This window comes from Solea solea, chromosome 17, assembly GCF_958295425.1.
Source record: "Solea solea chromosome 17, fSolSol10.1, whole genome shotgun sequence".
Lineage (NCBI taxonomy): Eukaryota > Metazoa > Chordata > Actinopteri > Pleuronectiformes > Soleidae > Solea > Solea solea.
Window position 1 is genome coordinate 15,206,759 of NC_081150.1, and position 25,678 is coordinate 15,232,436.

General features: G+C 43.0%; 1 protein-coding gene across 1 annotated transcript in view; it reads right to left on the bottom strand.

Moving 5' to 3' along the window:
* Positions 1-4,617: 4,617 nt before the first annotated feature.
* The window catches only part of fut8b (fucosyltransferase 8b (alpha (1,6) fucosyltransferase)), an 86,738-nt gene continuing 65,677 nt past the window's right edge, over positions 4,618-25,678 (bottom strand). The window contains exons 6-10 of the mRNA XM_058614174.1: positions 20,556-20,725; positions 19,367-19,655; positions 9,949-10,125; positions 9,176-9,326; positions 4,618-6,512 (exon numbers count right to left, since the gene is read on the bottom strand). Coding sequence (XP_058470157.1) covers positions 6,174-6,512; positions 9,176-9,326; positions 9,949-10,125; positions 19,367-19,655; positions 20,556-20,725 — 1,126 coding nt within the window. The 3' untranslated portion in view covers positions 4,618-6,173. The remainder of the gene's footprint in view (positions 6,513-9,175; positions 9,327-9,948; positions 10,126-19,366; positions 19,656-20,555; positions 20,726-25,678) is intronic.

Sequence of the window (25,678 nt, forward strand, 5' to 3'; positions counted from 1 at the left end):
CTGGGTTCAAGTACCTTTTCCAAGGGCAAACACAAGCACTGCAGACTCAAAGTGAGTGTTTTCTTCTTTTTTTGTTATACAACAAGGGATGGTATTAGAGATGTTCCGATACCATTTTTCCCCTCCCGATACCGATTCCGATACTTGTGCTGTGGGTATTGGCCGATACGGAGTACCGATACCGATACCAGTGTGTTATAAAACTATATCATACTTTGCCTGCATGACTGTGATATGATTATCATTGGTGGTAAGGTTTGGCTCAGGTTAAACCCTCTGTAAAACATAAACGAATACAGCAAATGGACACCATTTTTTTTTTACCAGTGATATGTTATTTCGTTTTTCAGCTTGTACGTTTGTTTTGACTCTGGTCCAAACACCGCGGCACTGGCAGAGCTTCATGTTTCCATGACGACTGACCGGGAAAGGACGCGCGTGACGTCATTTTTACATGACTCCAGATTGTTAAAATGAGTCTCTGAAGTAACGCTAAACTTTAAAAACAGAGGCATACATACGCAGGACACAGGTACGCTGGTTAGTTGTAGCGCTACTCTTTTCGTTTAATAAACGGGCCGCTTCAGTTTGACTGTAGGCGCGCTAACGGAGCTAACTGGTAAATACTGTCAAACCGCCGACATGATGAGCTAACGTTAGCTCCTTGTCTACAGGTGTCGGGTGATCAGTTCTTCTTCACGCCTCTAAAACAGCACAGCGCAACTGTTTCAAGAGCAGCAAAGAAGAATCGCGTCAGAGCTAACGGAGCTCTAATAAATTACATGGTATCGGATCGGTGCATGGACTCCAGTACTCGCCGATACCGATGCCAACATTTTCGGCAGTATCGGAGGCATTTCCGATACCGGTATCGGAATCGGAACAACTCTAGATGGTATTATGCTACGAACACCCAGAGAGAGCAAGTGAGGCCCAAGTGGAGCAGACTTCATTTATTTCTCCATCTAAGAAGCAAACTGTTTCAGCCAGAAAACGACAGTTAATCCAAAATTTCGAGCACTTTTCAAAAACCTGAAAATGTAAAAATTAAAGGTGATAACCATTTGTCACTAAGAAAAAAACAATTTCATAAAATAAATGAAATACATTCACATTTGTGAGCCTCAGATTATGTTTATGTTTTGGTTCCGTTTGGGATGCCAGCGGAGCGGGCAGAGAGCAGATGAATGCAAAGTCAATGAAATACTAATGAGGCTGTTTCTATTGACTTGGTTGTGTGTTCTTTTTTTTAGTACCTGCTCTAGCGAGGTTCCGCATGAGCTAAAGCGCAAATACTTAAATGTGACGTCGACAGACTTCTGTTCACTGTTCACAAAGAGTACGGTTAGGTAATCACTTCAATTATATCGCTCATATCACGCAAAAATAAAACAATTTATTTGGTTTCGTGGAATTTGTCCTTTATTAGATTAACATATTATCTTCATAGCCGTGCTAGAACTCTATAATGGAAAGGCGCTAAAAGAGATACCAGGCCTAGGAAGCCTCGGTGTACCTCTCAAAAATGTCTCAACCTGAGGAGAAGAAAAACAAGTCTGTCTGTAGTCGTCATGTTGTCTTAAAATGGCTAAAATGTGAAAACTACCAAGTTAACAACAGTGATGCATGAGTTTGTGTGCGTTTTACAGTAAACATTTTAACACTAAAGGTCACTGTGGCGCATATCTCACATACATCACCTTTAAAATTGATGACGATCCGCTGACGTTCTTCAAAGTCTCACTGTCTCCCCTGTACATTCTGCTTCATGAAGACACTTCCTGCTAAACAAGACGTTCACATTCACACACACACACATTCATAAAAAGCTGTCACCGACGGCGCGAGCCTGCTGATGTTTGCATTTAGCTCAGAGCAGCATTGTGCCTGCGCTGCGAACGCGCCTGTGCTCCTGTTTGTACAAAACTCCCTCAGCTCTCAACTATCTCCCCCTGTGCAGCTCGACAAGGAAACACTGCGGAAACAAAAAGACAAACAAAAAAAAAAAATCTGCACAAAAAGAGGACGGGGAGTTTCATTCCTCGTCATTTTTCAGTGAGGGAACGTCTTCATGATCGTCGTCTGGACAGAAAGTGACGCAGAAGTGTCTGGAACTTGTATTCTCGTGGAAGGCCATCAGAGGGCGATAACATTGGTTGTAAAAAAAAAAGAAATAAAGGAAGTCCATTTGTATGTATCCTTCTTTTCACTAGATTTATGGCATCAGTTAACATTTTCCTTGAGAGTTTATGGCCTCAATCTCAAGTTTCAAGTCTTCTTCAATACAGCATGACATCCATTTTATAAATGATGGTACCATTCACTGGAAAATAGATGATAAAGCACTTTCAGGGAGATCCATCCCTCACACTCTCCCGCTCCACCCTCTCATCCGAATACGAGGCGCTTCTCCAAGCCGGGGGAAAGGATGCTCGAATGGCTGAATTTCAATAATGTTAAATCACTCGAATTTGCTGAGAGAATGTTCCGCTGTGTCGGATCCTCTGCGCGCGTTTCCCAAGGTGAGCAACAGTCGAGCTGCTGTGGCAACGACTCATTTAAAATGCATTATCAAGTCACATATTTTCACCGTCCCGTCATGAATTTGTCAAGACTGTAAACGTGTTGTGCCAAAATAAAGCAGACGACGTGAATATTCAGCTAGAAATCACACATTTAAAACAAACCGCAACGGCTGTTTTTGCAAGGTAACATTTACGACAGTGAGCATAAATGACGGCTAATATGCCAGAAGTTACACGTATAAACTCTCATGAATTAAACATTAAAGGGTTCATACACTTTTATGGCTTCTCCTCTAAACCCAGTTGACATTTCTAGAGCAAGTGGACGCACGGCACAACTGCCGGCCGGTTACATTTATGCATTCACGGGAGTCTTTTAGCATTTCTCTATGAGCACTGACGTGGAAGAATCCGCTTCTCCTCAGTCAACTTTGAGACGCACCGGGGTGTTTTTTGGCTGAAGAACAAAAACTCAAAAAGCTTCAAAAACCAGAATTCCCCGCTCCATGATCAGAACGGTACAGAAGAGCATTAGTGCCACATGTAAAAAAATAAATAAAATTTCTTTAATCTCAGAATCCTGATTTTTTCTTTAATCTCAGAATCCTGACTTTTTCTTTAATCTCAGAATATTGACTTTTTCTTTAATCTCAGAATCCTGACTTTTTCTTTAATCTCAGAATTTTGACTTTTCCTTTAATCTGAGAATTACGATTTTTTCTTTACTCCAATAATTCAACATTTTTTCTTTAATCTCAGAATTCTGACTTTTTTCCTTGAGAATTCTGACTTGTTCCTTTAATCACAGAATTCTGATTGTTCCTTTAATCTCAGAATTCCTGACTTTTTTCTTTAATCTCAGAGTTCTGACTTTTTATTAAAACTCTGAATATTTTCTTTTTCTTTAATCTCAGAATTCTGACTTTAATCCCAGAATTCATGCTGTTTTATTGTATTTTTTTTACATGTGGCCCTAATACTCCTCCGTATGTATTGAAGGAACCAATCGATAACTCTCTTTTTATCCATGCTCATTTTTACCCAGCAACACATTTTGTTAATGCATGAACTCATGTTGAAACACACATAAGTGAAATGACCTCCCAACAATTAAGAGCACACACGCAGAGAGAGAAACAAAAGCTGCTGCAGCAAACCTAACGCTCTCCATCAGACGCGGTGGCCAATTAACGAAACAATTAACTGAACTAACGTCTCTCTTAAACGACTGTTACAGGCCAGTGTGACGGCAACAAGTGTATTTTAATTAAAAGTGCCCTCCAGTTAGTGTGCGTGTTTATGAAGCCCGGGAGGGGGACTCCTTCCCCGTGAAAAGAGATGTATAATGAACTGCTGAATCTGGTGCGCTGTGAACGCTTTGTTGTCAGGCATAAAATCATTATTCTCCATCACACACACACACACCAAAAAAAGCTCATCTCTGCTGTGACTTTCCTTATGGGTGTCCAATGAAGCACGCACATCAACGGTGAAAATAAAAGAGCAATCTGTAATGGAACTCCCCGAGCTCCCTGAGTGAGGAGAGTAACAAGACAGCCCATAAATAAGACACAGGACAACGAGATCGGAAACACTTTGGACGCGCAGGAAGTGGGACGCTGGGACAGGAAGCCGTCTTGTGCAGAAATGTCATGTAGCTGTCGCATTTAAATAAAAGATACTGATCTCAAGTCTCGGTTTGAATCGAAATCTTTTTTTCTGACATGATTCAGAAAATCACACTCACTCTCTGTGAATGATTTATAAAACAAACTCGTGGTGGCTCCTGAAGGCGGGAGGGTTCCTCTAACCCAAAGAGGCAGGGTCTTCCTTCTTACGGGGTGGATATCAAACGAGCAACTTCCAAGTCATGACTTCTCAAAAATAGATGGATACCCTTCAGGAAATGAGCTCTTCAAATATGAGGGGGGAACAAAAGTGGAATGTATGTGAGGAGCGTTTTATCGGGGGCTGATTAAACGAGAGAGCAGGTGTCGGGGGCCGCCGAGAGATGAAGGAGCAGATGGGGAACAGAATCAGACCGAAGGAAAAGGGGAGGAGGAGGAGGAGGAGGAGGAGAGAGGATTCTGTGTTGGTTTCTCAAGTTTATTCGATCTGTGGTTATCAAAGACAATGCCCAAAAACATAAGTTATAAAAAAACAAAAACAAAAAAAAGCCTTCATGGTGGTGGTGGGGGGGAGTGGGAAATGACATAGAATCATCATCATCATCATCATCATCATCATCGTAGACATTTTTCTTTTTAAAAACAAAGCAAATACAAACAAAAACAAAAGAAACCACAAGAAACAAACAAAGTGATGGACGGAGGAGGCGTTTTTTCAGCGGAGTGCTTTCAGGCGAGCCTCGGGACGGACGGACGGACGGACGGCTCCTGTGTATGTGCGCGTGTTCCCCGTACACCGCTGAATCTCATTGTTATTGTCCACTAGGGGGAGTGTGTGTGTGTGTGTGGGGGGAGGGGGTGACTGGAGATCACCGTTCTAAGTGCTGGGGGAGCTGAGGACACATCGTCACCACGCCTCCCCCCACTGACACCGCCAGTCTCTCACTGGACACACAAACAGTATTCAGTCAGGAGGAAACAAAACACACACACACACACACACACACACACACACTGTACAGTACACGATGCACAAAGCCCCACGCACGCAAAAATATTAAGACCGTTTTTCTTAAAAAAACCCAAAACAAAAACACACTCGATAAAAGCACAATATGGTATTTTTGAAATAAATTGCACATGTAGAGACAAGATGGAGGAAGCGTGGTGGGTGGGTGGGTGAGTGAGTGAGTGAGTGAGTGTGTGGGGGGGGGGAATGGCAAGAAGAGGATACAGTACATTCAGTAAACAATAAAACAGGAGACAAAGGGGAAAAAAAAGGCAAGATTAGAATCAAAACCATTGAAAAGTAATTAAATAAAAATCAAAAACACTTTTTTTTCCCTCCTCCTCTCTACAGTTTGTCTTTTTTTCTTTTTCTTTTCTTTTCTTTTCAGTCATCGATTTTGAAAGCTCACTCTCGGGGAGGGAGTGCCAGTCTCAAAGTCGTTGGGGGCGGGGGGGGGGAGAGAGCGTGAGCCGAACTCGGTCAGTTGTGTAGATTTTTTAATAGTTTTCTTGCTGTTTTTTTTTGTTTTTTTTCTTTTTACGTAAAATCAATGTTTTCTCACGTCTACGTCTCTACAAGGCCCGGCGTCAGGTGGCTGGTAGGGGGGGGGGAGGGGGGAGTAGTGGTGGTAGGGGTGCAAAGTCTTCCATGACCTGACATATGCACAGGCATTTTACACAAGTGCACACACACACACACACACATTCACACACACACTCATTCGCGCGCGCACACACACTCTCTCTCTCTCTCGTTGTCGCGCATAAACATACAGAGTGCATTCTCGTTCCTCTCACGCCTGCGTTACAGGCTGCTTCTTCTTCTTCTTCTTCTTCTTCTTCTCCTCAGCTTAGCGCACTAAGTATGTCTCTCATTCTCTCTCTCACTTCTGTACAAAAGCAGCCTCCTTCCCTGGAAACGGAGTCTGCGTATTCCTCCTCGCTCCTTCTCTTGCTCTATATTTTTTTATCTTCTTCTTCTACTATTTTTTTTTCTCTCTTTTTTTTTGTTTTACTTCTTTTGAGAGTTGAGCAGCTTGTCGGCCTCGGGATACATCGGGTACTTGACGGTCTCGATTTTCTCCTTCACCTTGTAGGACGGGTAGAGGCCGGTGCGCCCCAGTTTGCGGTTGATGCCTTTGGAGTATCCGTCCCAGTGGTTGCCGGCCACGCCGATCACGTCGCCGGGCTCCAGGGGGATGTCCTCGTTGTTGCGCGGCTGGTGCGGATAGACGGCGATCTGGTTGTGGGCGTTCTGGCCGCCGAAGTAGTAGATGTCGTCCAGGGAGTAGAAGAAGGAGGAGGCGTCCGGATGCAGCGTCTGCATGATCTCATAGGCGACGCGGCAGACCTGAGACACAAACACAGACGGGGATTAGTTTAACTTTAGCCGCGTTTCCATCATGGTACAGTTTGGTTTTGAGTACGGTCAGGATTGTGTTTGCGACTGAGAGCAGTACCTTTACTTGCTTTACTGCTCGACGGCTGTGTCAGTGAGGTACGGAAACTTTGTACACCAGACAACAAAGGAGGACATCCAGCAGCTCAGTTTGTCTCAACAAGACGTCAAACTTTCTACGAGAGCAGACTGCGGACAGTGAACAAACACCGGTCGCAAGGGAGTGATGCTGTACTATACCGTACCAATACTCTGGTACCTCAATGGAAAGGTACCGGAAACGGTTGGAACCGGTTATTTTGGTGCTATTTCTAATGGAGACGCAAAAAATAATAAGTACCGTATCGAACACCATTTTAGATCTATAATCATGAGGGAACTGGTCTTGATCTGGTCATGTTAGCGCATCGGCCCATTACGCTATGATTTGCGGCCGACATGCAGAATTATTTAAGGGATTTTCAATCAGTGTAACGCTATTTTTTTTATTTATTCTAGTATTGACATCGAAACTCTTGTTATAGATCGCGCACACTTTGGCAGGAACACCGTCGACATTCAGCTACAAAGCTCATCTCCCATGAGCGAGCAGAACAGAGGACGCTCTGATGTCACTCACTGCATAGCAACTGCCAAGCCCATGGAAACCATTAGATTCCAAGAACTAATCATGACGTTAGCATACATTAATCATGTAACCGGGCCACCTGGACTGTCGCTTACTGAAGTGGATCAATTTCACTGGCGTAAACAACTTTACAAGCATGCTTCGCCTCATTCTCAACTTAAATGACAACAGTTTTTTCTACTTCAAAATCGCTTGGTTTTATCCACGAAGCTAATATTTGACGGGTTATAACTCACCTATTCTTCTTCACTTGTTTGAATAACAAGAGAACATGCAAACTCCATGCAGAAAGGCCCCTGGAATAACGCCGTGCTAAGCGACTCGTTTAGAGTGAGATCCTTGAAGTGCACTAATCAGCCTCGGCGAGTGTGGAAATATGTGGCTAACACATTTACGTTAGTGTTGGCAAGAAGCCCAATTACTGCTTGTTATAACTCACTATAAAACAGCCCCGAGAAGCTGAGACGGTCTGAATAATGCATGACAAAACACAACTTGAACGTCAGAACTGTCATAGATGGCGGCGCCGCTTCGCCTGCTTTACACAAAACCTGTGACCCAAATCAGATTCTTCAACAGTTCTGTTTATAATTCATGATCAAGGAGGGTTTTTTTTTTTTTTCTCTTATTCTAGTTCTTTAATTCCTTTAAAATGTGCTATTAAAGTCCAGGGTGTGACATTTAGGAGAATGTATTAGCAAAACATTGAATATAAGTATGTTTGTATGAGTTTATAATGAAAATAAAAATCCTTCAGCCTCATAATAAGCCTTTATTTAGACGCACTTCAAAGCTTTATAGAGGCTATCATGTTTCTACAGTAGCCTGAATGGACAAAATCAGCCAGAGATGGAAGCAAACTAAGAAAAAAAACATCTTTTCTGGTCTGTGAAGGCCTCTGGAGTCCTGTAGTTATTCGTCTCACCACCAGATGTCACCAATGTGTACACATTGGACCTCAAACGTAAGGGTTACAATGGTGGGATTTGATTTCGATGATGATGAATGAGCAGCCTCACGTGTGACGCATCGTCTTTGTTCGTTTCAGGACAACGCAGCTGTGTTGCTCTATTTTTTTTTTTTTTTCCGAAAAGTGCTACAATTAGATCATTATTTTTATCTTTTGTCTCCTCGACTGAGAGCAGTTCTTCTTTTCTCTTACTAGCTTGCAAATCTGCTGCAAAGAAAGAAAGCACCTGGCGTTTGACGGGACTAGCAGATGGTTCTAACTGCAATGCTTTTATTTTATATTGCACCCAAAAATAAGGCTATAAATAATGAAGATATAAAGTGCAACACTTTTGAACCACGTGCCAGGGCTGAAACCTTTTTTCGCCCACTTTTTAGACCACACGCTAACAAACAGTATGCTGGACTGTTGACAATGGCTGTTTTATTTTTGATCTTGGAGATATTATTTAAGCACAAGTTCCTCTTGCTGGAAATGTCCCTGCACTTTCAGTCACATGTTGTGTTCTTCATCAGAAGAGGGACTTTGTCTTAAAGGTTCTGTCTCATGTCCCAAATCAAAAGTGGAAGTTGGGATTGAAAAAAAATAAATAAAATTGACTATTAGTCCACGTCAAAGTCACTTCCTTCAAAGAAAATAAAAGCCCTTATCTACGCTGCTCCTCACTGAGTTTCTGTAAATTATAACAAGTGCTATGAGTAAAGATCTTCACTTAGAAATAAGAACTGCTATCTTTTAACCAGAAGAGAAGTATTTTCCATGAGATGTCATGAAAGTGCAGTTTAGGACATTTTTTGATGTTAACCGCAAAAACTGATCTGTGATTTGATTTAAGAAATGAATATTATGAGAATATTTACATAAACCAAAAATGAAGTTGGTCCTATTTCTCCAAATTAAAGATAATCTTTGGTTTCACTACTGTTTTTGCACTTTCATTCCAGAGTCAAACTGTGCCGCCTCTTGTGCAGGTCGTCGTTGCAAATGAGAACTGGTCCTGATGCAAAGTGGACTGACCTGTGAGGAGAAAGTGCACACCAGGAAGTCGGTCTGCGACAGGAAGTGGATGTCCAGGATGACTCCTCTCAGCGAGTTCTCGGTGTAGCGGTTGTGAAGACCGGCCGACCACGAGATGGAGTTATCGCTGATGAACTCGTAGTCTGGATACCTGGACGTTATTAGGACAAAAATCAGGTAAAGGTAAAAAATATATATATATATATATGGTTAGATAAGAAGGTCATCCTCATTTGTTTTTTTCAAGTTAATTTGTAGAATCAGATTTTTTCACTTTTTATAAGAAGGTTATCCTCATTTGTTTTTTTCAAGTTAATTTGTAGAATCAACTTTTTTCACTGCTTATATTCTCACACACTGTGGGAGCTGTGCGCTCCCTGATATGTCATGGATATGAGCTTCAATGATGCTTTAAGTGTTTCCTCAACAAAGTATTTTGTAAAATGTCAAGGCTTCACCTGTGCAAACGCATTTTCACAAGAAGCACAAAGTATAATGTTGCCATGGCTACAATGAGTCAGACTGCAGGGCAGCAGCATGAGCTGAGATTAGGAAGGCACTGCACACATCACACACACACACACAAAAAAACATTTTCATAAACTGAAAACACCTGGTTAACGTCTCACCCTAACCTGAACATAACCACGATTCAAATCTTAACCCCTAGTTCTTAAGAGGTTGTGCCTCATGAGGACCAGGTTTTGGTCTCCATGTCTACTGGTCCTGACAAGGTCAGTGTTAATGACACACACACACTCATGGGCACTGACTTCGTCTTGGCTTCCTGCAGCAGGGATGGGTCGTCGGTCGCCAGGTAAACTCGTTTCTTGTCGATGTGGACGCGTCGGGCCAGGTGCTGAAACTGCTCCTCCACGTGCAGCATGTACTCCTCGATTGGATGGAACGCCGCCTCTGTCCCCACCTTGTCTGTCCTCCTCACGTGGACCCTGCAGACACACAAACGGGGTTAGAAACTAGTCCCGTGTCCAACATCAACTACAGATTTGTTTGGCATTTGTCTTCCATGCAGCAGCAATAAAACAATCCTTTTTTTTGGCACATTTTAACCACACTTTATAACCCATGTTTTGGGTAGTAATCTGTTTTTCATCTGTTTTCATCCGTTTAAACCGCAGCTTTTAGTCTCTTGTCTCTCATGTAATTCACATTGTCAGTCTGGTAGACCTGCCTCTTTGCATTGTATTTTATTGTATTTTTTTACTACTTCTTTGCATTGTACTTGCTTTTTAACTTTGCATTTTACTATATTTATGTAGCACATGTTAGTTTTTTTTAATATAGTTTATGTTTAGGCTATTTTTAAATGTCTCCTACTAACAGTTACGCCATGTTTGTTTACTTCATGACTAACCGACACTGCTGCTATAAAGTCATACTGGATGCTTGACTCTATCTATCTATCTATCTATCTATCTATCTATCTATCTATCTATCTATCTATCTATCTATCTATGCTAACTAGCATCCATCTATCTAAGCTAACTAGCATATAAACTAACTAGCATCTATCTATCTATCTATCTATCTATGCTAACTAGCATCCATCTATCTAAGCTAACTAGCATATAAACTAACTAGCATCTATCTATCTATCTATCTATCTATCTATCTAGCTATGCTAACTAGCATCCATCCATCTATCTATCTATCTATCTATCTATCTATCTATGGTAACTAGCATCATTCTATCTATGGTAACTAGCATCTATCTATCTAAGCTAACTAGCATCTATCTATCTTAGCTAACGAGCGTCTATCTATCTATCTATCTATATATGCTAACTAGCATCTATCTATATATGCTAACTAGCATCTATCTATTTTAGCTAACTAGCATCTATCTATCTTTCTAGTAACAGAGCAGTTGTTGTCTTTGGATGGTGAAAGGAACAAAGAAGTATTATAAGAATTAATAGTACTATGGATGAACTCATCTAGAACATGAATAAGCAACACATTGGATTCTCAATAATGATTTAAGTAACATTTTTAAGTAAGAAATGGAAACTAGAAAGTGTCATCTTCTCTTGTTCATCGTTCAAAGTAAATTAAGACATTTGATTGGACAGTTTTTAGAAACCGTAATGAAAATAACATTAGTTGGATACCCTTAAAATTCCAATATAATATCTTAGTTGCTAAACATGTGGATGATTTATTTCCATTGTTTCTATCTTTTCATCCTGATAGAAATTGACTTTATACATGTCCTTTTTATTTTATTTTGATGTACTTTCTCCTCCCTCATGTCCAAACACATGCAGAGGTTTATTGGACTCTCTAAATTGCCTGCATGTGTGAGTGGATGGTTGTTTGTCTCCGTGTCCCTGTGATGGACCGGCAGCCTCTCAAGGGTGTAACACCGCTTTTCGCCCTATGTCAGCTGAAACTTGCCCCGGCGAGCCCTCGTGTGGAGGATAAAGCGCTAAACGATGAATGAGCGGATGAAGGAAACACGATGAGGCAAAATCGTTGACTGCTGCCGCTGAATCAAAAGAGCCAAGTGAAGTGAGAGAGACCTGACGTTGATGTTTTTTTATTCCGTCTTCTGACTGACAGAATCGAACAATGAGGGTAAATCCATGTCTTGCCTCAGCTGTAAGACATGTTCTCGACAGTATTTTATTTTTCACAGAGAGCGGCAATCAACAAACAGAGAAACAAACAAACAAATGTTCCCTCGCTGGTACAAAGGAGCAAAAAAGAGAAGGAAAAAAGGGGGGGAAATCGAAGTAAAACAAACAGTGACGGAGATGAGGAGTAAAACACATAAAGTAGAAAATGGACAGAAAGAAAAATGTCTTACAGAACCCTGCGTTTTTGTTTTTTTCGTCCTTGTCAGTGTATTTAGTAAACAATGACAAAGAGAGAGAGAGAGAGAGAGAGCGCTGCCACAGGCTGAACACTGAAGAAAGAGAGCAGAGATTAAAAACACAACAAAGGACAAAGGACGGACGACGAGAGGGGGAAACATTTCCTCTTTGGACACAGAAGCTTCCCTCTCGTATCGATGGACGCGGGAAAAAAACTAGTTTTATTCCACACACAACGATTCAATTACTGAACGACGCGGACACATCTGCATATTGGCTTCTGGCCCGGAGCGGCAAATTAAATTTCAAAACCTCGTGTGAGAAGGCATTTGGGTTTTTTTTAAACCTGTGTACACGTGGATGTAAAATCCCTCCTCCTGCTCTACATTCATATGACACACGTCTCATTCTACACCAATCTGCACCAATATCACACAGTTAGGATTTTTAATATGTTCTTCCAATGAAAATGAGAATAATTTGCAACCAACTCTGATTGATTAAATGTAATTTAAAACTGCAGCACTTCAATAGTAGATTCAACAAATGTCTGGCAACAGTGTCCAGTAAAGTTGTTCTACTACAACAAAAACCTTTATTTTATTTTTTATATGCTTCTACTTCTGCCTGGAGTCTGCTCTCAAAATCCCCTCCGGTCAGATCTGATAGTATTGCTTGACAGAGCCTATTGCCAGATGAAAGACGCCACACTCAAATAGTCTTCCATCTTATTTCTGTTCACCCAGACTAAGTAAAGACAGAATAACAACGACAACAAAAATCACCAAAAAATGTTGTGCACTGCATCTTTAAATCAGATTCCCACACATGTGCCTCCGTGTGAAAACTATGGCGCTGTTTAGACTGCAGCCCAAATCTGATTTCCATGCATATCCAGATTGTATGTGAACAGCTAAGAAACACACAAGATCCAATTTTTCCTGATTCAAACCACATACAGAGGTGGATTCAAATGCGATCTGATTTTTACAGATCCATTTCCATCTGAACGTCTAGACAGAATTTCTAAGTGTCTTCTGCGACTTCCGTGACTCGAGCGACGACGACGACAACAACAACAACAACAACGATGCAGATCCGGAGAGACACAAGTTAAACGACTGACACAGATTCCTGTAGTCCATTTTGTTTATCTTGTTCCGAACACTTGTTTTTCCGGGGCGTAGCCTGTCTCTATAGAAACCCACTAGACTGGACTACATCAATATGGACACAGGCAGAACTGATCACTGATGCAGTATATAATGTGGACAGTTGGTCAGGGAGATCAGATTCTGATGGGATGTGTTTAAACAAGGCCAAAGACTCAGCATGAAACCAGTCTCCTTCCCTTCAAAGCTCTTCCTTATGCAACTGAGGAACTCTGCCGTACGACTGTAAAAGAAGATTGAAATGATGCAACTCCATTTTTTTTCCCTCTGCTCCCGAATTTAAAAGCAGCATCCACAAATGTTGCTATGTTTACGCTTGACACACACAAATCTAATGTCCGTTCAGGATTTCCCTGCTGCTTTGGGGACTGAAAAAAGTTTCTCCAACACCAAATACTCCTCTAAGTCTTTTGTAGGGAGAAAAAAACCCCCAACAAAATGAGGAGAGAGCCAACGGTTCACGGGAAGAGCATCAACACTGTATCTAATTTCCCCCAATGGCCAGAGATCAATCAATGACTACTGGGGAGGCTCGCCCAAAGAAATAGACCCCTTTATTTGTGTGGCAGATAAAACCCAGAGACTGAAGGCAGGAACAGAAGGAGGAGATGGTGCCGAGGTTTGTTGCAGTCTTTCATTTAGTCCACGTCTCTGTGATCGGACAGAAGTCTTGACTCCGGGCTTTTCTCTCCTTTGTCAGGGTCTTTCTCTCCTGCTTCCTCCCTTCTTCTTTCATGTTTTTTTTTTGTGAAGCCTCTTTGTCTTGTCCCCTTTCTCCCTCCATCAGAGCAGCAGAGGGCCACGCTGAGACACCGCTTCGCTTTTAGCTATCTCCTCCCTCCCTCCGTCAGTCGGCCCCCACCGCGGCGCTGCCCTCCTACCCCGCCGCCATAATTCAATTCATTTCACTGTGCTCGTACAGTGAAATGACGCGCGCTCGTCATGGTGGGCGTAAAAGCATACAGACATCAAACACACCCACACTGATCGTGACAACAGCATATAGACTGAATTCATTATGTGTGTGTGTGTGAGGGTGACCTGTGTAAACATCCATGAGGGTTTGGATGTCGTACACCTGCTGCACCCCCACAGGTTATTTAACATTATATTAATATTTGATCTGAATGTGGATTTATGTTGCACAGTCAGAGCCTTCGCGGCGCTCCACTGTGTTTACGGTAAAATAATCCAAGGCAAATTCCATGTTTTCCTCATAGCTACTCGGCAATAAAGAGGATTATGACGTGTTTTTTAACCGAAGCTAGACGTTCAGATTTAACACATGCCGAGACAAATGTGACAATTCTGCCACAACAACACGTCGTATCAGACGGCCGCGAGCATGCGACACGGTCGCTTGTAAGGATGAGTTATCGCCGCCTCTAAAATCCCACTCAGCTCAATGGCGCTTTTTAGCATCTTTCAGCTCGTTTTTACTGTATTTTACGGCGTCATTCACTTGTTTTAACCGACAAAAAGCTCACAAAACTAGACATAAAGAATTGCACTTTGCGTGCAATTAAAGAAGCAATGTCATATAAATACCTGCAGTTAAAAGAAATCATTGTCTTATATTCCCATCATCATGTAGTGACAGCTGATTTTTTTTCCTGCTTCAAGAATACATCAGTTATTTAAGACTCTAACCACGAGAATCTAAATACAATCAACAAAAGTTAGCGTTAGTGAGTAGAGTGAGAACAAAATAATTTTCCATCAACATGATTTTTATAGGGGCACACGGTTGGTGTAGTGGTTAGCACTCTTGCCTTTGCAGCAAGAAGATTACGGGTTCGAGACCCGGTCGGAACGAGGTTCCTTTCTGCATGGAGTTTGCATGTTCTCCCCGTGTTTGTGTGGGTGTTCTCCGGCGTCCAAAAACATGCATAATGGGGGATTAGGTCAATTGGACGCTCTAAATTGACCATAGGTGTGAGAGTGGATGGTTGTTTGTCTACGTATGTGGTTCTGCGATGGACTGGTGACCCCGCCTATCGCCCTATGTCACTGCTTTACCCCCATGTGGAGGATAAAGCGGTAAAAGAATGATGATTTCTGTATTTTTCTTAAAAGAAACACACATTGTTTTTTAAAAAATAATGGTTAACACTTTGCTTTTTCCCCCTAAAAAAAGTACCACAAACCCCCATTTCTTCAAGAACAAAACTGACAAGGGATTTTAATAATACAAAAATACCACATTGCCATGGTGACAATGCTACTATAGTATCAGCAGAAGAAGAAGTAGAAGCAGCAGGGGCAGGAGAAGCAGCGGTGGCCTACTTTCTTTTTTCCTCTCTCCGACTATCTTTGCTACCATTAGGCAGCTTTAAATAGTGGGAGGATGGAGCTGTGCTGATAGAGGCTTTTAGTCGGTGACTTCCAGCCTTTTCACAGCTCGTGTCCTGAGAGAGCCACAGCGTGAGAGGGATGGTGACTAAAGGCATGTGGGGGTCGGCTGGGGGTTGTCGGGCGCGCTGGGGTCAACTTGGTGCGCTCTCCACCAACCACCACCCTGTCTCTTGCCCTCTTCTCTCACTGACGCTGTGGATCCCTTTCAATCCCACTGTACCCCAAACCCCGCTCTTCTCCATACGCGTACATGTTGCCTCCCCCCCACAGAGCTGGGGGAAAAAACGTTGCTCTCCCTAGCATCATTTCAATAACACGTTCCCTTGTGACATGAAGGGAGAAAAGGGTTTGTGTGTGTGTGTGTGTGTGTGTGTGTAGGAGAGATGGTTCCAGTTACATAGAAGAGTGCAAAACTAAAAGAGAATTGTGGGTAGAAATTTGCCCTCCGGGGGGACGTGAGCGAGGGGCGAGTGTGAAAATCTTGGAGCAGTGTGAACAAATGAAGACACAGGAATGATCAAAAATGAGCGGATGAGAGGAAGTGAGGAGGACGACGACGGCGGCGGCGGTGATTGAAAGAGTTGGGATGAGTTTGGAGAACCAAAGAGGACGGGGAGGGGAGATATGACAGGTGCTCGGGTGGTGACGATGATGAAAGCAGGAGAGGTGAAAACCAAAGAGAGGAGCATCTGAGAGAGAGAGAGAGAGAGAGACAGGGCATATCAAGAGGGTGCGGGGACAGAGAAGAGAGGGACAGGAGAAGGAGGAGAGGAAATGTAATGAAGCCTGTGAGTTATAAAAACTTATGAAGTGGATGCCGGCGCTTCACCAGGTGGTCGTCACCAACTATTAGAAAGTCATTCCAAAGCATTTGTTTTATACTAGCTCCCCTGCCAGGCGGGTGGAGTCAGCCACGTGGGAAGAGGCAGAAGTTTTAGAGTCGGTTCACATACTTTTCCCTTGCAGTCTCTCTCTGTGTGTGTGTGTGTGTGTGTGTGCGTTGTCCTAATATGGCAAATCCCCTTCCATCTGCTCCACCAAACAGGTTAAAACAACTGCAGAGCATTATTGGCAGACGCTTGTTTGATCCAGGATTGAAGTGCCGCACTCTTCTATACGTATACTGTATATATACACTGTATATGTGTGTGTGTGTGATTCAAGAAGAGAGAGGCTGGCAGGCAGCACGTGCATGTTCGCCGCGTGAGAAGCGTAAACATGCACGACGGCATCAACGTCTTACTTTGGAGAAGCTGGGTCCTCGTGGGAACGACAGCACGTAGCTCACACTGAGGAGCATTCTGGACATGGGAAAATGTCCCAAGACAGTTTCTAACTGTGAGCGTCTAATCTCTGGAGACACAGCGTCCCTGAGCAGTCACATCAAAAGCAGAGGTGATATATATATATATATATATATATATATATATATATATATATATATATATATATTTTATTTATCTAATCTCTTATACTTTGTGTTTATGAGGTGCAGGTGCTTGAGCACGGGAAGTTGACACCATCCTGCCATAAATGGGGCTTATTAAAGGTCCAGTATGTAACATTTAGAGGGGGTTTATTGGCCGAAATGAAATATATACTACCCACATATATTTGTATAAGTGTATAATGGCTTTAAAATACAATGTGTGGCCATAGATTGAGCATTTTTACAAGCACTTAAGGTAAGGTAAGATCCTCGCTTTATCCTCGTGTTTACATCCTTTCCTGGCAGTAGAAGGCAGCTCAAGTTTCCTAACACAGAAAAGAGTGAGCAGAGGGGTCCCGCGTTGGTTGCACTCTGCAGTCTCACAGTTTAAATGTCACACATTCTTACTCGGTCGTGTTGTTCGTCAGTGAGATTCCGTCCCCAGCGGGTGCACGCGAGGTCCTCTAGTTTACGAGTTCCAACCATAATTTGCAGCTTGTAGTAGAGCGTTGCTCACAGATTGACATACAGTATGTGCACCAGACATTCATACTGTATCCTCCTCTAGATGAATGACTAGAGCACCTTTAAAAACGACAGCAGTCGACCAAAGTGCTGTACAGAAGGGGGCACAGGTGGTTCCAAAAGAATAAAAACAATACAATTACAGTCATCAGTAAAAAAAAAAACAATAAAAGATAAAATGTGCTCATTTGTGAAATGCCAGAGAGAAGAAGTGGGTTTTAAGGGAGGATTTAAAAGTCTCTAGGGTGTGGGAGGTTCTAATATAGAGGCGGAGACTGCTCCAGAGTCTGGAGGCAGCCTCGGCAAAGGCCCCGTCACCTCTAGACTTAAGTCTGGTTTCAGGAACCTCCAGCAGCTCAGAAAGATACAGAGGGGCCCATACCATTAAGCGCTTTAAAAACAATTAATAGAAGTTTAAAATGATCAAAAAATGATTTAACCCGGGAAAAGAAGTACGCAGACATCTGAAACACTGTGACCACGCAAAACACGTGGATTTCACCCAACCAATCAGCAGACATCCAGCTCGAAGGTTCAGTGCAGTTCCTGAAGGCAAAAAAGTATGGTTGTGTAGCTCGTAATATCTCAGAAACTAATGAAACTAATGACTAATGACATCATTTACGTGTGTCGGAGCAGAGAAACATCTAAAACATGCAGGACAGGGATCCCCGAGCACCAGGATTGGGAAACACTGTTCTACAATGAGTTAAATAATGTTCTAAAATAAAGTTCCTGAACATATATAGTACCTTCATGGACCTTGATTTTCTCCATGAAAAGAAAAATGGAATAAAAGGAAAAGAACTCTTGTTATATCACTCCAGGGTTGACATTTTTTAATTTCCAACTATTTCAATGAGTGCCCTGTAAAGGGGTTAGAACAAGGTTTCAAAGAAACCGTTTTACTTTTGTTATATCAACATTATTTGTGGCGAGATCTTAACACACTACACGACCCATGTTCCTCATAATGAAGGAATATGTCAGTGAGAGTGAGACTGAGGCTAAACTGAGTGGTTTGAAAAGAGTGGAGGTCTATGGCACAGAGAGGAGAGAGAGAGAGAGAGAGCTACACATCAGGCTCCACCAACACAAACAGTAATTGCTTGTAGGAAAAATGCATTGTTGTTTTTGTTCTTTTCAGGGAATTAGTTGACAATAAGCAACGACGAGTGCAGCCATCTCAATCCTTTGTCCTCTGACAAAGACTTTGAGGATGAAGTTGTCAGGCGATTCTCTGTTAAAGAGGTTATTAATGTACACTTGTCGGCTTTAAATTGACAGATTCTGTGATTCTTTTGCATATTAAAAAAAAAGGACGTCAGTATCCTCAGTATTTACTGGTATAAATTTCACTAGAAACTTTAAAAAAAACAACAACAACCCTAATGGGCACATTCATTGTGAAACGAGGCAGAATCAAACATATCGCGCCGCCCGCTCTTCGTAAAGAAACAGACAGTGATGGAGTTTGTTTCACGGCGTTGATTAGCATGAAAATGAGCCGCGCGCCAGTGTAAGGCTCTGAAGTAATGAAAAGGCAAATTCCTCCCAAGCACAAACAAGAGTAAAAAAATAAAAATAAATTGCCACCATCAAATTAAGCTCCTTTTAATGCTATTATATTAGCCCCGTATTAACCTCACCCTAAGCTGTGCTTGTGCTCCTTCACCGCGCTTACGGCTCTGCCTTTGTTTTCCCTCTTTGATGGTGCAACACTTCGCCGACGTAAATGCAGAGAAATGCTATAGAAACAAGGCCATTATCGCTGAAGGGCTTTAAGTGATTCTTTCATCACAGACAAAAAAAGAAAAGAGGAAATAAAACACACACACACACACACTGAAATGTAATCGCAGAGTGGTCTTACCCGATGATGGGATGTTTGAAGCCCAGCTTGGCAGTGGTTTGCTGGATCTCCTTCTCCAGCCAACCCTGAGGACGCACCAGGTACTTGACAAACTGGGACACCCACCAAACGGACGGGTCGCCGTGGAGACGCTGCAGACGCGGGGCCAGGTCCTCGGGGATGGCTAGCGGCAGGTACGGAGGCCGAGGGTGGAGGCTGTCCACGATCGGCAACTCCACGACCTGCACGTCCTTATCGTGGGCTTCTCCTACAATTGCCACACAAAAAAGAGCAAGAACTGAATGAAACACTCAGGAATAAACACCTTTCTGTCTTATCCACACTTGATTAGTTTCTATAAAATGCGAGACAAACGCTCATCACTGTTTGCCAAAGTTCAAACCCCCAGAGCAGCACTTGGTGAGGCTGAAAACCAGAGAACATCTGTATGGTGGCTACTTTCTTTCCTGATGAATGTATTAAAAGCGCAGCTAACATCAAACATACAGCATCCTCCATCCTGTTTTTCTCCTCCTTGGTCCTTCGTGATCTCACACATAGAAATCTGAGCTCACATTTTGAAGCCTTGAGATGTTGAGGTTTTTCCAAAAGGAAGTTCACAGACATCACCTGCAACCAGCTGTCACTCACTAATATGTGCCGTGTTTTATCCTCCATCTTCCACTAAACTGGTGACCACCGACTCCTCTGGAAAATATTTACTCGTGTTACAAACCAAGTGTAAAGCAGACTTTTTATTTTCCCATAGACCTCCATTCAACCCTAGATCTTTTTTGCACCCTGGTGGTTACTCAATCCATTCTTACTTCTTGATTGACTTCACCATGGAAACCAAGTGGACTCGATCCATATTTATTTACAGTCCACGGTCTTCCCTGTTACACAGCGCTAAAGTGGATTTAAGGACGTCTTGAATGGAGCTGATCAGGTTAGTTCTGTGTTGTTTTGATTATTACTATTAAGAAGCGTATATCAAGAATGGCGGCATCATGTGCACATATCTGGAGAGTGATGATGCACTGGGAATGTTTATTCCACCGGCATAAATAAACAGAAACCCCAATAAGATCAGAGAGAGAGTCTCGTTTTTGTGGCTGACAGCTGTTCTTTGCTTGTCCTTCCCGAAAGGTCAAGGTAAGCTGCTTTCAAACAGGAGCTGGTGGAGAAGGCGAAGAGCCGAGGCAGGAGCCTGGCGGTGTTGGAGTGGGCAGGGCTGAGGTGGGGCTAATTGTGGTCTGGATTCGGTCCCCTCGGGCTGAGTGTCCTGCCTGGCAGAGGCCCTGGACAGAAGGACACGCGGGGCTGAATACGAATGACGGCCCCCAGTGTGGAGCCAGACCTCTGTACACATACAGCCAACTGTTTTTATTTTCACACAAAGACACATACGTGAGCAGCCCGCACCTGCACGTATGAACAAAGGTGGGCGAGCATGCACGCACACACACACATACACATGAAAAAAGTGTCCCAATAGAAGAAATGTGCATCCACCGAAGAGAAACACAGCTAATCTAATTTCAGCAGGAGGAGTACGCCTGGCAGACGTAACCTTCACTCTCTTTAAGTCTTAAAACTGAAGGGGCATTTCTTTTGACTGCATGTGTGTGTGTGTGTGTGTGTGTGTGTGTGTGTGTGTGTGTGTGTAAAAATAAGTCCTAAAGAGCGCGTTCTGTCAGACTGAAGTGGGCTCGCTTACTGCCACAACTGGCACTTTCCAAATAATTGGCATAACGAGTCATTAAAAAATGGCCTTTTACGGCGGACACATAAAAAACACATGTCAAAAACAAGGACAAAAACAGAGGCTTCAGCTTGTGTGAGCGTATCCTTGAGCATGCACGGAATATCAATTTGGTAGAAGCATTAAATATTGAACAGAAAAGATATTCCCCGGCCTGTCTTTGCTTACATAACTTTATTGGCATGATTCACATATAAGGGGGGGCCGGGGGGGGGGGCGGGGCATATTTTGAGGCCTGCACTTCTTGGAACAAATGTACAGACATGCACTACGTCCTCCTCCCACACCGACTTAATTAGATCACAAAGCTCGTCTTCCTGGATCTTCCTGGATGCATCACGTCCTCAAAGCATGCGAGGCTTCGCTCGCACAGAATCCCCACATTTTGAACCCATGATGTACACGGAGGCTGATACATTTTTCATATTAGTATTGTTGCAATACCGGAGAACTCGGAGTGTCACTGTGGAGAAAAGAAAAAAAAAAAAAACCAAAACAAAACAAAAGGATGGTGCATCTCTACTCATAATACATTTGAGACTGAGTTTATGAACTTAGAGGAAGCCGGTTGCAGTCTTAAAATGGCAGGGAACATTATGTTTCTCCCGCTGCTCTCGGAATCACTCATAAGGCAGTAATATCTCCACCGAGAACCTCAAAGGAATACTCTCTCTTTGGCAAATTAGCTCTTTGATCAACGAACCATTGTTCGGCGAGAAAGCTGCTGGTCCCCCCCCCTCCACCGCTCCTCCGTGTGCTTAGAATTTTGTCTTTTTTCCCAGGCCGGAGATGGGGCCGAGTTCTCTCAAGTCATGTCGTCCAGTGAATATTGAAGTTGTAATAAAGTGAGCGACATCCAAGTAAAAAAGAAGCCGTTACAGTCGTTTGATGCTGGCAAATTAAACCCGACATCCGTATCGCTGAGAACCATAAACATGTCGAGCATAACAACTGGCATATCTGTTCAGATTTGTCTCTAGTTTATAATTCCCTGTCCCTTTTTACTTTCAGGTTCAGTACAGCTTTTAACATTTAACATTTGAGAACAGAAAAACACGTTTATATTTGTTAAAGTGAGGACCTTATGTTTTGTTCTTCTTCTCCACAACATCAGAAATCTTTCAAGCACAAAACAACTCGATAACTGGAGTGTGAATATTTCAGCGTCGATTTCCTTGTAATGTTTTGTATTTTTCATTTCCCATCGCAGAATGAAAATCACTGGGCCCCATAATGGCTTTACAACTATCTTTGATCCCCCCCCCCCCCAGCCCCCCCAAAGCCATACATCTCAGAAATTCCCTGCCACAGATTCAAATGCCATGAATCCTCTCCCCGTCTATAAACGCCTCGTGCCCTCAGGGAAACATTTAACAGGAAGTAGGCTAACCGTGTAATGATATAAAGTGGAATCTGGTCGGGCTGCGCCATAAATTACCAGCAAAGTCGATTTCCACGTGGACGCAGAGTCGGGAAAACAATACAGAGAGCGGGTCGATATGGAAAATGCAAAGCAGTGAGCACATATGTGTGCGGAGGTGGTCCTGCAGGGGCGAAAAAATCCATCATCTGCATGGTGCAGGTAACACATGGAAGTTTCAGTATTCCCTCCATTCAATGTACGTCTAACCCAAAGGATTGTTTTTGACTGCACTGTTAACAGAGTAAAAAACAAAAAAAACACATGACCACAGGCGGAGCAAAAGTACCCAAATTGCAGGACTGTAAAAAGGACAAGACGCAGTGTTTTAAATGTGCGCCGTTAGCTGCGAGCAGCCAGATGGCATTATACGGATCTATAGGAGGCTGTTTGTGTGACACCGAAGGAAGACATTAGATAGCGGCAAAAAGGACACATGAAAGGCAGCAGAATAACAGAGGGAAGGCGCCGCGAGAGATAAGAAAGGGAGAGCCCAGGAGAGCACAAGTCAAATGAACCGATATGAGAAAAATGAAGAGCTGAAAGGATGCGGCGATGAGAGCAAGAGCGCAATGAGAAAGGAAGTGATAGAGGAGGAGAGGGAGGGAGGGGAGGGATGGGCACGTTCCCACGGGAAAAAAAAACACCTTCAAATCGTCATGATCTCCATTCACAAACGCTCCGGTTTTGTCCGCTTAACACAAGGCAAACACACACACTGTGTGTTGATCATATTAAAATTACAATTTCAAATCATACTTCTCCGCAATCTTATTTCGACATAATCGCCACACTCGCATGTGCGGGGGGGGGGAGATCCATTCACCAAGTGCATTTCTCTTCGGTCTAAAGTACCCTGATAGCAGGTGTACATATGAACGAGCTTGTACTTGAACATGGTGTTCATTATAGACGGCCCATGAGAGGTGCGGAATTCTAATTACACCCATAAATAAAAAAGGATTAAGAGTCTGCAGCCATGCCGGGCGAGTCGAGTGAATGCTAACCCTGCTCGTGTCCACGGCTGCATGGTTTACCCTTAGCACTTAGCACTTAGCACGGCGGACAGCTGACACGGACGTGGACGTCGCTCTCTGTGCGGGTACATGAACGCCTTGGGCAAACAAGGGCCTTTCTATGAGGAAGAACTAGACCTCTGCATGTCCTTAACTCTACACATGGAGACCAATGGCAGGACAATCCAGAGAGGAAGAAAAAGGCCTCATAGTGGCTGTAGTGTAGAGAGTTCGTCCATAAACACCATAATGTGTGAATATCGGTGGAGCCGTCGCAGAGATAGAGAGATTTCCTCAGGTGACCCGTCATGCATAAAGTGGCTGCGTCATGGGCCCATTTCTGCGGTGTTGCCTGTGGATTCTGTGAGGACGTGAGCAAGCGCCTCCACTATTTATTACCGTGCATTAGCGTGCACTTTCCAGTCGAGTTAGTGGCGCGCTCTTATTTTGGTCACAAAAAGACACAACAAAAAAGACGGAAACCACAGACACATTTCCTTGAGGGGATATAAATGGGACAAAAAGCCTGAAACTAGCAATTCACACCATAAACGTATCATTTTTTCTCAAGCCTGTACAACCCATCAACATCGCATTAATATTTTAACCCCTGTTGCACTACACATGATCTACATACATGCATTAATGTATTTTTTTCATCAATTGTTATAGAGACTTACTCTCCCACCTTTAAGGCAAGGAGAAACGATTTCAAATTTTCACATCCTCCCACCTGCTCACTCGCTGTGTGCTCTCTTGTCATCAGTGTTGCCCTCACACAGTATGTTGTGAATCAAGTGAGAAGAAGAGTCATTTTCCCATAGACCTCCATCCAACAAACCTATTTTTTTTTTTAAAAACCAGTGGAGTTGCACCTGGTGGCTAGTCAATAAACTGCTTGTTAGATTACATCAGTGTTTTGTTCTGTTTTTTCACACGGACCATGCCCTGGCCTTACTTTTTAAGACCTGAGGATGAGACTTAACAACCAGCTATTTTTCCAGCTATCCTGCCTACCCTGACTTTAAGTAGTGGAGCAACAGAGTGACTTATCGACCTCCAGAGGGACCAATAGTGCCACCCCTAGAGCCATGTTGACTAAAAATAAATACTTTTCTAGTTCCGGTCAGGTCAGTCCTCCCTCCAGGTTTTTCTTCGCCATCATTAACGCTGTCAGAATTAAAATCCCCAAAGCAAGAGCCATAAATTCTCCAGGCAGACTTTCCAAACCAATCCACTCACGGCGCCGCAACAGACGATTGTTCCAAGCTGCCTTTTCACCGACACTCAAACAGAGCAAACTTTACAGAGCAAAATAGTTCCACTAGTTACGGTATGACTCTTTTCTCACAGGAAAAGGAAAGGTGTGATTTCACAAAACCACAAAACCTATTTTCTAAACGATCGATGCACCCGGCACATAACTTCACTTGGAGCAGTGGGGACATTTGACAGCAGCCCCGAGTTCTTTTCACTTTGGGGTGAAGAGAACCCCTGAGTATTTGGAAGTAAATCAAATACTCAGTATATGATTTACTTACTGTACATCAACAAGCATCCTGCCTTCGTTAGGAATAAAAATGTGTGGTTTTCAGTGATAATGTTTTACAGAGGCTGTATTGTGTGGTGTTGTTATTTTATCAAATCGCACAGTGGTGTTTTTTTTTCTTCTGCTGTTTAGCCGAAGCTAATTAATATAAACGGTATTGATGTGGTGATAGAAACACACAAAGAGAGGTTTGATTCCTTCACTTAGTGTCTGAAAGTGATACGGAGCCATTGTACGTTCACATAAGACCACAAAGACCTGAAAGAAACACGCGGCCCTTCACACTCACGGTGTATATTTTCTACTAATTCACTCTTGGTTAGTTCATGATCAGAGGTATTCTCGCCGTGCGGAGAAAGAAATGAATCACAGGTGTGCTGAAAGGCCCGGGATAACAAACAGGGGCTAAAACATATTCCCAATCATCTCAGTTGCTATTAGAGTCGGCGAGTAGATTTACTGTAGGTCAGAGGAGTGGGTTGTTTACTGTTATAGTCACAAGCATTTGTTGGCAATGAAACCTTTGAGCAGTAACCTGCTGCTGCTGCTGCTGCTGCTGCTACACTCGCTGCCAAAGTGCTTT